Source organism: Sphaeramia orbicularis, chromosome 19, assembly GCF_902148855.1.
Source record: "Sphaeramia orbicularis chromosome 19, fSphaOr1.1, whole genome shotgun sequence".
NCBI classification, from domain to species: Eukaryota; Metazoa; Chordata; class Actinopteri; order Kurtiformes; family Apogonidae; genus Sphaeramia; species Sphaeramia orbicularis.
Window position 1 is genome coordinate 32,196,585 of NC_043975.1, and position 17,497 is coordinate 32,214,081.

At 39.3% G+C, this 17,497-nt stretch overlaps 2 protein-coding genes across 2 annotated transcripts in view; both read right to left on the bottom strand.

The window, feature by feature from the left end:
* LOC115439650 (alpha-tectorin-like) overlaps positions 1-17,497 on the bottom strand; it is an 83,453-nt gene that overhangs the window by 45,998 nt on the left and 19,958 nt on the right. The gene's annotated exons all lie outside the window — the stretch shown is intronic.
* Positions 10,222-17,497, bottom strand: part of LOC115439649 (IgGFc-binding protein-like) — a 58,340-nt gene continuing 51,064 nt past the window's right edge. Inside the window, exons 25-31 of the mRNA XM_030163516.1 lie at positions 14,664-14,783; positions 13,618-13,802; positions 13,363-13,523; positions 12,943-13,194; positions 11,079-11,238; positions 10,886-10,985; positions 10,222-10,798 (exon numbers count right to left, since the gene is read on the bottom strand). Of these exons, the coding sequence (XP_030019376.1) occupies positions 10,887-10,985; positions 11,079-11,238; positions 12,943-13,194; positions 13,363-13,523; positions 13,618-13,802; positions 14,664-14,783 (977 nt within the window). The 3' untranslated portion in view covers positions 10,222-10,798; position 10,886. The remainder of the gene's footprint in view (positions 10,799-10,885; positions 10,986-11,078; positions 11,239-12,942; positions 13,195-13,362; positions 13,524-13,617; positions 13,803-14,663; positions 14,784-17,497) is intronic.

The following is a 17,497-nucleotide window of genomic DNA, read 5'->3' on the forward strand; positions in this document are numbered from 1 at the left end:
CGTCTACAAAAGCAGGTGAACTACATGTTGGAGAATGGCATAGCTGTGCCACGTGCAAGTTCTTGAAGTTCACCCTGTTTTTGCACTGATTTCTGCAGTGTAAACGGGGTCACAAAACCTGACTGTTATCCCCTGCCCAGGGTAGATGACTGTGTTGATAATGTTGGGCGTACCAAGTATGTTATTAAGCTCGACCTACTAAAAGGTTATTGGCAGGTCCCTTTAAAACCCAGGGCTCAGAAAGATTAAGATGAAGATTAAGAAAGAATTAAACACTAATGATGAGAGTTTTACAAGGATTATAGTTGTCATGTTACACCCTTATGTAAACTCTTGGCACTGTCTAACATTTTACATTTCATTCCACAGTTTGAGTTTCCTGTTTAAAGATATTTGAATTAAAGTATATTGTTACTTCAGACAAGTTGGTTATGTAATCACCTGAGTGACAGCTGCAGTTTGACAGAAATAAAGGACATGACCTCAGAAAACATGCTGTTGACTATAGCTACTGGTAACTGAGAGAACCACATGGACAAATGGAAGATTATAGTAACACATTTGATGGAATTTATGGTTCTTGCATTTGTGGGGTGGAGGTATGCACATACATATACGATCCTATACTTATAAATTGTGCTTTCTGCATAAAATGAATTGGCAGTGTTAGAAGAGTAAAGTTGTGCAGCTATCCTAATTTGGCCAAAAATATGACTAAGGCAATTATGTTATGAGGCTAATGATATGTTGGTTTAATTCCTGGCATGCAGTAACTAACATGTTTTTACCAAATTACACCCTGCCAACAAAAAAACATTTTAACCCATAATTTTTTCAGCTCTAAAAAAAAAAGAAGTAAAATCAACATTGACATTCCAAGTTACTGTTTTTATTTAGAGTCAATGAAAATACTTGGAAGTTCTATAAACCCACATTACATAACTGTGGACCCAGATTTATGACAATAGGAGACATGAAACTATGTGATCCACCATGAAATATAATTTATTCATGATGCTGTTTTTATTTCTGCATGTTATATTTCAGTAGCAGGCTGTGTTTTCCACACCTAAGCCTTCAGTGGTGTTCTACCTGACATAATCCACCTTTAATATCAAAACCATATCATCCATACTCTACAAAAAAGGCAATATAACAGGTCATTGCATCACAGATAAGTCATGAAGCGTGAATGACTGTCATTATTAAAGCAGGAAACCCAATGAACACAACGCAGCAGGCAGCAGGTCTCCTTTCACTACAGCCACAGGTTCACTACATCCATCATCTCAAGTAGAATCATCAATATTTATTTAGTTAAATGGCAAAAGCATAGAAATGTTAATAAAATACACTATAATCACCAATACTATTGCTGCGTAATCAAACTGGGGTTTAGTCACTAAAATCAAAGGATTTTCCCTTCAGTCCAAGTAAACATTTGTGAAAAATTAGAAAATAATCCCCTAGTTGTTCCTGAGATGTCACAGACAGATACAAGATCCAAGTCAATATGACTTTTGGTCGCCAAAATTATTTAAATTGATCCTTCTGCTCTAGTCAATGTTTGTGCTAAATTGGAAGAAAGTCCTTCAAGGTGGTCCTGAGATATCATATTCCGTCTCTTTGCCATTGTGTACTGAGGAGCGGGCAGTACGGACAGAGACAGAAGGAGACTTAATAAACTGGTTGAGAGAGCCGGCTCTGTGTTAGGCTGCCCACTGGACTCCATCGAGGAGGTGGTGGACAGAAGGATGTTGGCGAAGCTGACATCCATCATGGATAACGTCTCCCACCCCCTGCACCAAACTGTAGAAGCCCTCTGTAGCTCCTTCAGTACCAGACTCCTACACTCCCAGTGAAGGAAGGAGCAGTAGCACAGGTCAGTCCCCCCCACAGCCATCAGACTCTACAACAGTTTACAGTAAACCTCCACCCCTCATATCACACCATGTGCATGTACAACTATAATAAAAAATATGTTACTATGTAAATAATATGCAGTTTTTAATTCTATATTAATATAAATATTTATATAAATACCAAATGTTTTACTTTTGTCTTATATTTTATTTTTCACTCATTTTTTTTTCTCAACCTGTCTTTTTCTTTGCACTTACTTGTTGTATATTGCTGTTGTTAACTGTGAAATTTCCCCACAGTGCGATTAATGAAGTCTTATCTTATTAGAATGGGAAGACATGAATTTACAATAACCTTGACCTTTACCTTTTACCACCAATATTGTTTCAGTTCCTCCTTTTGTACAAGTAAATGCTCATATCAGATTTCGTGACTGTTGCTGAGGAACACATTAAGGACATTATATAACAAACTTGGCTGAAGTACTAAATGTAACCATATACTTTAATCAACTTTTCTTTCACCAGGAAACATGATTTAAATAATCTCCAGGAAGCTTTAGCAAGCAAATAACTTCTGTCAGGTGTTCAATAGACTGTGTGTCATTTCTTTTGATGACATGGGTTGACTGCAGCATATAAAGTCCTATTTCTTTGTCACAAATGTATTTATTATTTAGTTATTTACCTTTATTTAACCAGGAAAACCTCATTGAGATTAAAAAATCCCTTTTCCAAGAGTGTCCTGGCCAAGATGGGCAGCAGTACATTAAAGAGTTACAGACTTTCATATAAAAAAATGAAAACAAGTTTTCAATATACAAAAACACAGAATCAAGTCAAACCTTCCAAAGTCAACTTTGCTAAAACATCTGCAGCCAGATGTCTCCCTCTCTAAGTCATACAACATCCTCTGAAAAGTGTCCAATGAAACCAGGTCTTTAAGTTTCAGGTCTTTTTGTAGTTCGTTCCAGGTGAATGGAGCCGCAAATCTGAAGGCCTTTTTCTGCTGTTCTGTTCTAACTTTAGGAATAGACAAAAAGAAGAGATCCTGAGAAATGTTCCTAAAGTTTCAGTAATATGACAGACTGACATGTATCTATTAAATGTATTGCATTATATCACATTAAAAAAAACCATTAAAGGCATATGGAGCGTTCTAAATGGCGTTGTGAGAAAAGAATCCACAAATTACTTGAAATTTTTTACTGAAAATGACAAGACCTTTAATAATATAGAAGAGGTGGTGAATGGTTTTTACAGATTCTTCATGAATGTGGGACTATAATTAGCAACAAAAATAAAGGAACCAGAGACAACAGAATGTGGAGGTGTAGAAGATTTGGTTGATAGAAATCCAAGCACAATGTTTCTAGGAGCAGTTGATGAAAAAGAAATCATGGAGATAGTGAGAAACTGTTAAAACAAAACCTCTACAGACTACAACATGTCAACAGTGAAGAACGTTATTGAAGCAATCACAAAACCACTGACCCACATCTGCAACTTGTCTTTGCAATCAGGTACATTTTCCAACAAAATGAAAATAGCAAAGGTGATACCACTGTTTAAAACTGGGGATAGACATCATTACACAAACTGCAGACCTGTGTCTTTACTCCCCCAATTCTCTAAAATACTTGAAAAACTATTTACAGACAGACTGGAGAAATTCATTGAAAAACACAATCTATTTACAGAAAGTCAATATGGATTAAGGACGGACAGATCAACATATCTGGCATTAACAGAATTAATGACAAAAGTTACTGATTGTTTAGACAATAAAAAAAAATAGTAGGAGTATTTTTGGACCTTAAAAAAAACCCTTCACACCACATTATTAACTAAACTGGAAAAGTATGGGATAAGGGGGATTGGGTTGAGCTGGGTGAAAATCTATTTAAAGAACAGGCAACAGTTTGTGCAAATAAGTGAACATAAATCAGAGTACATGGAAATAACATGTGGAGTGCCACAGGGGTCAGTATTAGGTCCGAAGCTATTTATATTATATATCAATAATATATGTAGAGTATCAAAATTACTGAAATTTATCTTGTTCGCAGATAACACAAATGTTTCCTGTTCTGGGGAGAATTCGCAGTAGATTTTGGAGATGATTACAACAGAAGAAGATAAAGTAAAACTGTGGTTTGACAGAAATAAATTATCTTTAAACCTGATACTGTTTGGAAGACATAAAACAGAATCCCACGTAGAACTAATAATCGATAATACACAAATAGAAAAAGTAAATGAAATAAAGTTTCTTGGTGTAACCTTGGACCACAAAATCTGCTGGAAACCTCACAGAAGCTACATAAGAGCAAAGCTGGCAAAATGCACTGCAATTCTGGTAAAAATAAGTCATATTCTGGATCCTAAATCACTGCATATTCTATATTCTTCCATGTTTTTACCACATCTGTCCTAGTGTGTGGAGATCTGGGGAAACATCTATAAAAGCACTCTATAGCCCATATGCACACTACAGAAAAGAGCAATAAGGACAATAAACAAAGCAGGATACACGGAACACACAAACCCACTATTTATGCAGGGTGTCCCATAAGTCTCCATACAAAGGAGACATAATGCATTCCATACATATATGGTTCTAACATGTATTTCTTTATATTACAGATAACCCAAAGAATGCATTTGAATAAAGAGCAACAAATTGAAATCATCCTGATGGCCGGTTCAGCAAGCAGTCGTATGGTTGCAAGCGCGTTTAACAGAAAACATGGGACGAGTATCACACACGACACTGTGGCAAAACTTATTCTCAAGTTCATAAAAACAGGAAGTGTTTTGGATCAATTTGTTCCCGACAAAATGGCTTTGTGTTACTGCCTACAACACAGCAATTACTGAAATTACTTGAACAATTTGAGAGATTGGTTTTCTAAACATTGATTGATTGATTGATGTATTTATTTCAAACATGAATGTCAACATAATTTTAAAGGATTTTTATCAGTAAATATTATTTGCTTTATTGAGGGACAAAAATGTGTCAGTGATTCCAGGTTATTAAACTGTTTATTGTGAGCATGACTTTGTCTGGTAGTAAACTGTCAAGGCAGTAGTGAATGAATGGACTCAAACCAGAGATGGGCACTTGCACTTGTGACTTGGACTCGAGTCGTACTTAAGTTGCACACTTAGTGACTTGAGACTTGACTCGAGTCTTGACCTCAAAAGACTTCAGACTCAACTCTGTCTCGAGGTTCGGGACTCGTGAACAATCTTTTTTTCTTTTGTGCAGCAGCTAAGCCTGACGGGTCTACTGAGCTGAATCTCATTTCATTCTTAAAGTGCATGCATCATTACCCATGTGTGCTGCCACAGACCTGAATGTCAACAAACTAGTGCAATACTGCAACATGGTGAGCTCGTCTACAGGAGCATGAGCCATTCAACGTATTCTTTTGATATGGCAACTTCACACAGACTCATAGCAAACAAACTGCTACGTGCAATGTTTGCAGAATGAAAATAAAGGATGCAGGATCAACGACCTTAAACTTTATAAGGCACCTTACAATACACCAATAGGTCAGTCACTTAGAGTTAGCAAACATGTTTAATGTTAGCTCACTCATGTCGTAGACAGTACCGCTCAGCTGTCTAACGTTAATACGTTGCTGGTTTTATAGCTGGAAGGAGGGATAACCCCATTATTTTTGTCATGTTTTGAAAAGATGAGTGGTCATGATGTTGCTAATCATCCATGTCCCACTGCCATCATCTACAGGATAATGACAGTCAGACAACCATGTTCATTATGAATGGAGGCTAACATTACAGGCAGGACACGAAGAAGTTTTTGCTGACCACCTAACGTTAGGTTTATAGGTTAACGTTATACTGGGATTGAGAGGCTCTGCTGTGACAGTTGGAGACACTAATGATATTGTTGTAATCTCTTATTGATATTATTTGCAGGCTTTTAGCAATATATTCCTGTTACCCTCAGTAAGGTTAGTCTATATTAATTTTTATGCCTTTAATATTATCTCAGAACCAGTTCTTCCCTCAGAACCCAGTAGTTCCAGATGCTGCGCATGAATATAAAAGTTTGCAGAATTAGTAACCTAACCTATTTCACATCCTGTTCATGTACAGGTTCACAGAATGCAATGAAGCAAAAAAAAAAAAAAAAAGGGGTGCCAGCACTGTTCCCTCTAAGCTGCCCACGGGCTCCGCGCACAGAAAATCTGCGCTGCGCACAAAAAAAAATAAAATCCAACCTGAACTGAGAAAAATAAACACATTGCAATTTATTCTGTACCATTTTGCAGTGTGACTTAGAGTGACAGGTGACGGGTCAGCCAATGAGATGATGCAGTTTACACACGTATTCATGCAGCTAATCAACGTCATCGTTACCGTCCTTACGTGCCGCCAACCGGTGTGTTTGACTGCGAAACGGCGTAGCAGCGGTGGAGTTAAGAGCTACGCATGATGCTTAGTCCTGCTAATGGTAACTTCTTACAATAATGGCGAAACGAACGGGCACTGGCACATCCACTCACCAAGCCAAAGTAAAAAAAGAAATGCACTTCTTTTATGATGGAATGGCTGTCGGAGAATGTGCAGACGGAAGGAAAAACAGCAAAACTGGGTGAGATTTTTTCTGTTTCGAGTGAGAAAGGTCTGCTCTGCAAAACATGTAGCGAAGCCAAAGTAGCCAGCGAGTTTTCGGAGGGAAAAGTGTGGACAGAATGGAAGCTGGACTACCTCAAGCGTCACATTCAGCACAAAAGTCATTTGAATGCGGTTGGAATTATACGAAGATGCAAGATGGGAATGGGGATCGGTGCATTATTGGGGGAGAGCACCACAGACCGAGAGATGAGGAATGAGCTGTCACTCGTAAAGAAATCCAACCCCGAGCAAGTTAAAGTTCTCATCGACAATATTCTTCTGGCCATCAAAATGAATGCATCAGTGCTGTCGGGTCAACAAATTCACGATCACATGGCAAAGTACGTGAGTATACCAAAAAGCTGGCGAAGCAAAAATTATGCCTTTGAATTTGTTAATTAAATCAAAGAGATAGTGCAGAATGAGACGATGTACAATGTTAAAAATGCACCTTGGCACACCCTGATAGTAGATGAGAGCACAGACATAACAGTGCACAAAATGCTAGTCATGTATATCAAATACAGGGAGAAAAATGACGTCACCCATAAAACTGTGTTTGGCGGCATCATCCAGCTGACAGCATGCACTGCTCATGATATTGTCCAAGCAATAACTCAGTTTTACTCCAAGCATGAACTGGACATGCAGAGAAGGGTGATGCTGACCTCTGATGGCGCCTCAGTAATGCTAGGAAAGTACAATGGTGCTTTATTAAAGCGGCAAATACCACACTTAACTGAACAACATTGTGTGGCCCATAGAGAGGACTTGGGCATTGATGATGCGTGGAAAGATGTACCTTTGATGCGTGATGTGGAAACTCTTCTTAGAACGGTATATTCCACTTTCTCTAGATCCACTGTAAAGAGGAGAAAATTGGAAGATCTAGCAAAGATTCTCAATGAGGATACATTGTCATTCAGGCCTTTGAATGAAGTGCGATGGCTGTCACGGCACCAAGCTGTGAATGCTGTTCTGAGGAACTAAGCCGTGCTTGAAGAATACTGCAAGAGAGAATCAAGTGATAACGGAGATCCAGTGGCAAATTACTGCTACAAAAAGCTGACTGATTCAAAGTTCAAGGTTACTCTCACTGCTCCGGGAGATGTTTTGGGTGAATTGGCACAACTTTGTCTTTCTTTTCAAAGACGCAACCTGACTGTGATGGAAGGACACTGCTTTGCAAGAGCAAAGATTGAGAAGTTGCGTTCCCAATACCTGAGGGATGAGAAAGGATGTTCAGTGGAGTGACCGTGTCAAAGAGGCGATGAGGGCCTCATCAGCGGATGGCAGAAAAACCAGTGAGATTATCCGTTTTATTCGTACGCTCTGTGATCACTTGGATGGTCGTTTTCCAGAAGATGAATTGAAGGAGTGGTCTGCATTTGACATTGAGGCGTTGAGCTCAGACATCAGTTTTGAATATGGATCAGCAGACATTGTGACACTGGCAAAGAAGTATGAGGCCATTCTCCATCACCCACATTCTGTGGAGGTCATTAACAGTGAATATGCTGAATTGAAGTACATAATGAGGCAAAAACTTAAACAAGGGTCCATCAGCGCATTCTCAGATATGGTGGCTGCGGCACTTAGATGCGAGGAGCTAAAGAAGATCTCACAGCTTGTGGATATTTGTGCTACATTTCAAGCATCCAGTGCAGATTGTGAAAGAGGCTTTAGTTTAATGAATCATATCAAAACAGCATCCAGAAATCGTCTTGAAGTGGCACATTTGGACCAGCTGATGCGCATAAAGTCAAAGCTAGAAGCAGACGGGGACATCAACCTGGACAAAGTGTTCAACCATTGGAGATGTGAGAAGGACAGACGGAAAAAATAAGGTGACATTTAATTTCTCAATCAGTTTTTTGCTTATTCTAGAGTCATTTATTAAGAATTTTCATTTATTATGAATAATCATTAAATGCTATTACTACAAGTTGTAGAAATGATAATAAAAACTGTGTAATTATATATTTTACAGAGTTGATGGAATTTTCACCATATCACATGCTTGTGCTAGAGCACATGTCATTGTCCAAAATGTGAATGTTTTAATGTGAACAAAATTTTTTCTCAAAAGGTGTACATGTCTCAATTCGTCCAGAGCAAGATCCCCACCCTAACCACAGAAGGAGGACTCTCACACCCCGTGGAGGAAGCAGACAGGGTCATCAAGCTGGACAAATTGTACAACGATTGGAGAAGTGAGCAGGACACACAGGAAAAAATAAGGTGAAATTTAAGTCCTCAATCAGATTTGTGCTTATCTAGTGTCATTTATTAAGAATTTTCACTTGTGGATACTGATCATTAAATTCTGTTATTAGTTTATGAGTAGTAGAAATCCTAATAAAAATTGTGTAATTATATATTTTACAGACAAAGAGTTACAGGAGCAGGACTCTCTCACCCAGTGCACAGCAAGAGTTTCGCACACTGACATACAAACACATACTCATAATACAAGTCAGAGATTTATAATAAAAATGCGAAGTGTGTTTTCAAAATTGCAGTTTATAGTTGGCGCAATTCGGTTGGCAGTTCATGTTGAGCCATGCTTAAAATAAATATACTTCCAATGGTGTTAACATACTACACAGGTCATGAACATAATTTTTGTCTTTTCCATTGTAAGTGGACTAAATCACTTAATTAAAATCAATCTAATGGAAATTACTGTTGTAATTTGATTCTTTTAATAAACTATCTAACTTGGACGGATGTGATACTGGCGTGACCACGGTGCACATGTCTGATGTTGCTCACAGTGATCCAAGGGACCGCTCAGAGAGTTTGTGTGTTTGCTCAGACACATGAAAAATTAGATGGAACATTGGGTGCCAGTGTAGAGGGTTAGAACAGGATGGATACTTTCATGACTCAGGCAACAGAAGTTCAGGTATACAGCCATCCCAGGAGTCTGGAGACTGCTTTTGTTGCACCATGGTTGGGGTCAGTTCAGTTTAGAATTTTGCATCAAAATTTAAACACTAAGAAATATTTAACAGAAAATGTTGTGCAATCCAGCCAACCAGTAAACTGAAAGAGTGTTAGATATTACAGTTAATGTTACTGCAAGGAAAAATACAAGTTTATTTTTTTTAAAGAATAGCTTTTATTGTGGTCTTTTTCCATATTGCATAAATGTTGCTATTTGATTGAGGGATGATAATACAGTACAACTTTGTATTCCTGAGATATAGCTATGCTGTGTTCTAAGCAGAATGACTGTCATGCGCTCATTAACTCCATTATAGACTTGACACTTGACTTGGACATGAACTCAGAGATTTGTGAGCATCTCTGACTCAAACACATGGTGCTGAAGGGAGCGACAGATTTTATTAAACAGAAGGTAAAAATGAGTAGGGAATTGCAAAACCTGAGGGGTAGTGATCTGGTGCTGCACAGCTGCAGAGGAGCCCCTTATATGGGCTCCTGATGGTCAGGTGCTGCAGCTGTGCAGCATGCAGCAGGTGAGGGAGGGGTCAGTGACCATGCCATAGCGGACCACGTCAAACATTGTCATTGACAAAAGATTGCAGGGAGTTAGATATTTGCTGTTGTGGCTGCGTAGTTATTTCTGAAAAAACAAAGGTATGCTGTGGTGACTAAAGGTGGAGTCAGTCAACAATAAAGTACTAGTTCTGGTTTGACAAACTGGAAACACAACACATCCCTTGACACACCAATGTGTTTTGCTCACAACCCTTTATTATGATCCACAGAGAAACCTGGACTGACTTATACACTCCATACAAGTAATATATTTGTCCCATTAAACTTAATTATACCCAATTCCTACATTTCTGATTGAAGATATACAATAATTACAGTGAATGAAGTGAGGATAATACTGATTAACATCATACAGCGATCATACAGCAAAGGAACAATAGGATTAAGCCTCAGTATGTTAAATGAAACTGGTTTCTACTGTTTATCCAAATAAATTCTGATTATAATGTGATAACAGACAAACAATGCAAGGAAAACACAATTTCAAATACAATCCAGAAGCACAATCCAACTCCCTGGTTTTAATATAACCTTTAAAATTAACACTTGTGTTTTTTTTTTCTTTTATGACTGTTCATCTTATATGTTTTTACTGTGAGAATAAAATTAAAGTTCCTGAATTTACACCCTGAGATTATGTATGAAAACAATTATGATGGATAGTATTTAATCTTTTTAAGCAAGATTTTCAGCAGAATGCACACAGAATAGATCGTCACCAAGGACATCTAGCCTCCTTGTTTTCATGATTTCTGCAAGAAGAAAACCAAGATTTTAAAACAATGTATCCATCAAATTGGGATAAAAACAAAACTTGTCAAACAACATGTGAGACACACCTTAGATATGGGTACGGCTTAGCAGTCCTAGTGAGATTTCTGCAGTGTCATGGAAAGAAACATCCCTTTGAACTCTCCTGTGGAAACCAGGGTAGCAGTGCTGCAGGGAAAAAAAAACATTACAGGCATTTTATGGTGACTTTATTTTCCATCTCAATAAAAACTCAGACTACAAACACATGGTGATACATACAGCTGTGCAGTCATTGTTTCTCAGGAGGCACAGGTGGACCCTGCAGTGTAGGTAGATGGATGGGAAGTTGGTAAAAGTGAACATCCTGAAGGAGAAACGAGCTGCTGTAGAGACGCCGTTCTGTAGCAGTTCAACTGTCGTATCATCTGGGTTAGGACACCTGGTAGGTAGAAGTAATAATGTTACCCAGCAGTAAACATCAGTGACCCCCTGGCCACCACTTTTGACAATGAGAGCTGCCCTGCACTTATACCCCCTACAGTGGCATGCTGGGTAACCGGGAGAATTGGGAGGTTTCCTGGTGAATCACTGCCCTTTTGGGATGCCTGGGGGAGAAAAATTATAAATACAGCCCCTAACGGTTGGGCAGTTTGTTCAACTGGGCTGAAACAAATAGCCTGGGCTAGTGTTTCATGATGATAAGACATTAATTAACTTGTATAAATGTTTTTTATTCATGAAAATCCACCAAATGATGACTGAGAATACTCATTTCGCATCACACTTCTCTTTCCCTCAGCCTGAAATAGGGAGATACCATTGAAAACTGTTCTGCACTTGTTAAAGTTGGTTGAGTCCAATATAGCAGCATGCTCCTGACTGAGGCTGGTTGTATTGGAGAGGAGGAATGGCCCCGGGGTCCATAAAGACAGACAAACTGAGGCTCGGTGGGACTGAAAAAGCCAGGATAAGAAAGCGAAAGGCTGTAGAGGAGGATGCTGCCAAGCGTGCGAAACTCACAGAAATTTTTTCAAGAAGACAGACAGAAGAGGGAAATGGTAAAGGGTCGGGGGTATAAGCTAATTAATAAAAGCAAACATCAGGCTTGGATGGTCTGAATAGGCTATACAGTATTTAACCAGTTCAGCTTGCCGTATAATGGAGTAATATATAAATAAAGTTGCAGATACTAGTGCACTCCTTAGGCACACATTGAAGCTTTAGTTTCATTTGAGCTGTTCCATATTGAGTTCAGTTTTAAGTCAGGTGTTTTATCTAAGGTAACTTTTGAAAATATGTTATTTGTGTTCTTATTGTGTTCTGCCAACATATTTGTAAAACATATTTCTTTCAACAAAAGCAAAATATGTTCATTCATTAATCAGGTATTTAAATTTCAAAAAATTTATATGTATAATACTTATACTGAGTGTAATTTCCATCAACAACAGGCCTATATTTCTCAGAAGTTTAAAGATGGCCTTCATAAAGACGTGCATGTGGTGAGTTTATGAAACTTTTCCTGTTTTAACCAACTTTTGACCTTGAGCTGTGATAGCTACTTGTTACAGACAGCACATAAACAGTGGATTTAATTGACATAAGTGTTTTACTGATTATCCCAGTGCATGAAAGAGGTGTGCACACATTACGTGCACAGTGTGTGCATATTTAGAACTTGAAAATTGGTTAACCCATAAGTATTACCCCTGGTCTGTGGGCCGGTTGGATATGAAACTCCCTGGGCTGAAAAATGGTCCCAGTATCCCATTGACCCCCTATACCACCTCCTCTATGCTAGATTCTCCTATCTGTTCCCATGATCATGCACTGATCCTGAAAGACCTGAAAAACGTATGTCAGCATCACCGTTCAAATTTGATGGTCAACACCACTTAGAACGTAAAAATAAAGGTCAAGGTCGACGCCCAAAGAAGTCATCCAAGAGCTTCACAAGTTCCATTTAATTACCAAACAGGAGACTTTCTGATTTGCTGAAGGCTAATTGCATTGACACTGATGCACAGATGTACAGACACACAGATGGACAATACCCCTGTGGCTGATGGTTGAGGGTTAAAAACTGGTTCCAAGCAAAACAAAATACTGTATGAAGAAGTTGTGAAGTTCAAGTATCTCTTACTCTTCACGAATGAGATCCCAGTGGACAGGGTGGTTGGGGATGTTGAGAGGCGTGGCCCAGCAAGAGTCCAAGACAGTGGAAAGCTGGCTTCCATCAATTCCTTGTGTCTGCACCTCAATGTATAACCTCTGGTTAATTTCAATTTCTATGTTGCTGGTACTGGTGAGGGAGTAGCGGAAGCCAGAATCCCGGTAGGGAGTCATCCTCACTCGATAGTGACCCTCACCAGCTGGAAGTTTCTTGTCCACAATGCTGCAGGAAAACACACAAAGTAATGAGACAAGTAACAATTCAATTGAAAAAACTTCACTGCAGAAACAAAAAACTAATGTTTTACTGTAATAAAAACACCACAAATTACATTTAGTTAGTGAAAGCTTTATAGTTTTACTAAATTAATAAATTATGTTGGGGGATTACCTCTCTACAGGGTTGATGCCCACTTCCATAGATGTAGCCTGAACCAGAGGATATTCACAGCAGAAACGGAGATGAATGTTCTTCTGGCGGCTGATGAAACCTTCATGTGGGTCCACGTCACCCTGGATGACGTTATCATAGATGAAATGGGTTCCATTGCTCTGAAAATTAAAATGACAGATTTATTGGTTATACAGTACATGTAATGTCTCACCCAAAGCATTAATTGACATCAGTGTCTTTTTTGAACCGTACTGTGAGAAGTGTTCCACACAGCTGGTCGTCATTGTCGAAGTGGAACACCAGTCGTCCGTCCTGTATGGTCCCGTTACAGGAGTGTTCTCTGAGATGAAGAGCAGCAGAGTGGAATCCTGCTTCAAACAGCTGGCAGCGGGACACCGACATGGTGCCTGAACTACTGACACAAGTGATGGATGAATCTAGCAAATAAACACAGAAAAAAAATTGAAATTGATAATGTTTTTTGTAAATTTGTATAATCCAGTGTTTCCCAACCTTTTTGAACCATGGCACATATTTTACATTAGAAAAATCCCAAGGCACACCACCAAACAAAAATTTCTCAAAAAGTATATATATTTTTTAAATATAATGTAAATCTAGTCTCAATTTACCTGCTCAGTGTGAAACCTGGGCCTGTTTAGTTGAACACAAAGATGATATTTTTGCAGGAATTGAAGAAAGACACAAATCATCCTCAACCACTCTGAGTCTCTCTCTTTTTTTTTTTTTTTTTGGGGGGGGGGGGTGAGCACATCGGGGGTGCACGGGCAATAGCTCCCCCTCCCCAACCGGATACCCGGGGTTTGTGGGTAACTCGTTAATCCACGCATCACTAGTGAGGAGGGCTTTATCAACAGAATGCACTGCATCGGGGCTGGTTCACTTTCACTTTTATTTTTATTTTCCGAACATTAACAGGAGACTGTTGGATCATTGGTGTGTGCAGTCATATGTATCTATATCACGCTGCTCACTTACAGTACCAATCAGGTGAAATTGGATAACTTTCCACAGCACACCTGATGATTTCTCATGGCACACTAATGTGCCATGACACGCTGCTCGGGAAAAACTGGTTTAATCGGTACTTTTATACAAACAGTGGATTCCGTGTGTAATGTTAAAGAAGCTGTTTACAGCAACGACTGTAATAAAGTTGATAAGGCAAATCTGTAGTTTGTTGTTTTGGATAACAAAATGTCAACTCCTGATTTAAGTATTTAATTTATTTATTTTTTTAAATAATTACTTTTGAATTAAGTAGTTCCTGTCCTTACCATAGCTTTGATTGTTGGGCCGATGGTGGTGTTCATCACAGAAACAGCCATAAACACCGTCCTTCTCACCACACCACTCATGATCTGTACAGTCCAGATGTTCACAGGGGTCTGACTCAGCTAATAAGCAAAGGAAGACAACATTAGGTTCAACTGAAGATGAACAGATACACAAAATACCTAATTTCACAAGTAGAACAAGTGTTTTCTCTTAAATATGCCCTTCTTTTGGTCAGTGAAAACTTACCACAGTGCAAATCAGAGCGCCACTCAGGGATGTCCAGACCCAAAACAGAGCAGGTTCTCTCATAGGCTGAGACAGCTGAACACAGCATGCCATTGGCTGGGGTGTAGAGACAGAGATCGTATACACAGGAAGTGAAAAATGGCTGTGGGTCAGAGTGGAGGTGACAGGCACTGAAGGGGCCGCTGGTGTTGGTGATGACACTGCAGAGGTCAGAGTATTCATCTACAAAGCGACAGTCATCCAGACCACCGCCACTTCTGTCGTCTGTGGATCCACATCTAAAAGCACAAAAGGGAATTCACAATTTGTGCCATTCAGTAGGGGATTTACCTACTGATGCCCTCAGCACTGTGCCCCCCCCCCCCCCCCCCCCCCCCCCCCTTTTGAAAATGTGCAGAAAGAAATGACCAGCTCAGCCGAGATTCAAACACTGGTCTTCCACTCCTTATTCTATTGCATTACCATTGACTGACCTATTTTCTGACCTTTATACTTGTCTTCATTCTTTTCAGGATGTGACGTTTACTCCTGTGGGTGGTGCTTGTGTGCAAATTTTTGCATGCTGAGGCTCTCCTATCTCTAGTATTGGAGGAGGGGAGGGGGGTCTACTGCGCACATGCCATTTATAACTAGTGTTTATATGGTAAAAGGAGTTAAATCTGAACTAAAGTCTAATAATCATGAAAAGACAATTGTCTATTCAAGCAGCATTTGGGTCTGCATGAAAAACAAATTGGCAGCCACAGAGGGTATGTATCATTATAGTCTGAACTGTAGAACTTAATGGCATTTACCACAGAACACAGCCAGTGATTGGGTGAATCACACAAAGTTGTCAAACACAGGCCTACTGTATATCTAACTGGTGTGTGTAGATACATTTGACTGCATTTACTGGCTGTTGGACATGTGTCAGCATCTTGTGAATCGTTACAGTGTTTAGTTGGACAGCTTGTCTAGTATTCTACATGCACACACACATTGTCCTGTATGAACTACTAGTAGGCCTACCACCAAGTAGAAAAAAGAAATGCTACTACATCTACATACTACATCTAAACCTCAGGGTTAGTTAAGATTAAAGTGTATATTGTGTTGTGAAACATGACCATAATGCATGGTATGTTTGAAAACATAGCAAACAGGAATATGATAGTATAATCATAAGTATCATCATATGTTTAACTTCAAAAAGTACTGCAAATACTTTAAGTTCAGTAAAATGTTTTAAATTGACAATGTTAAAAATCCAACACCAATGAAATAAACCGCTCACTGTGGTTGGCTTGTTGATGACTTCCAGCTGTTTCCAAAGACATAGTCGTTCTGTACCAGTGTGCCATTAGGAAAAGCTTTGTCATCTGAAGGATCTCCATTGAAGTTTCCACACATCCCAGTGACTCTGTTTTGCCAGTTCTGAACCACTCTGACCAGTAAAGTACTACGGCCATCAAACTGAATAACCACGTCAGATGCATCTACCACCACATAGGCTCCCTGTCTTACCACTCGAGCTAAGGATCCGACAGTGGTGGGCAGAGACGCCTCACTGCCATTGACCTGAGAGGATGACACATTACAGAATGAGGGAGTAAGAGCACACTCACAGAAGTCACCCATTTGAAATAGGATTATCAGATTATTATTATTGCAGAAAAGCTAACAAAGAATTTTACCTTTACTCTGTTGCTGGATCCAAGTCTGATATGCACACTCTCTGAGTGATTAGAGAGGTATACATCTACTGCTGATACAAATGACACCTGGTTGTTGCCACGGTGATTGTTGGTGGCCACCACCTTAAAGTTGGTTTCACTGTCGTCTTGGTTCACGCTTTCACTAATGATGTAAGAGCATGTGCCCTGGAAATGGGCAACTGCACCATCAAATGTGATGTAGTGTGGATCACCCCACACAGTGCAAGTTGACATTGCATCATAACAGCCCAGCTGGCCGTCTTGGATGGTGCAGTCTTGTGAAGGGGTACAAGATGTGGAAGAACAGCGCAGGTCATTGGGGGCGTGGCATTCACATCTCTGGGAGCAACCATCTGTCCAGAAAGATTCTCCAGCCTGACATTCAACAAATAATATAAAACATAATACTTAAAAAATGTATTATGAATTCAGCAATATTTAAAGGTTCAATATCTATCCATTCATTTTCTTGGGTTTCAGGGGTGCCAGAGCCTCCCATGGCTACCTATGGGCTAAGGCAGTGTACATCATAAATGTGTCGACAGAGCAAAGGTTCAGTGTGATATTTAGTGAGATCTAGGGGCTAAGTTACTGGTTCCAAAAACCTGTATACCGTTCTACCTTAACCTACAGTGGTCACTAAAAACACACAAGTGCACCTTTAGAGTCAGTGTTGCTTTTGTTTTTAGAAAAAGAAATTTGACCTCTGGTCCATACTCAAACATAGTAGGTAACAATAATGTACTATGTTACTGAAGGTCACTTAGTATAAAATGAAAAAAGGAAATTAGAAAAAAAAAAAAACTTTATTTGGAGCTACTCAAAGGACACAAGTGGTGAAAATAACTAACCTCATGAGAGGCAACCTGTTCCCTCTGTACATGTAAACA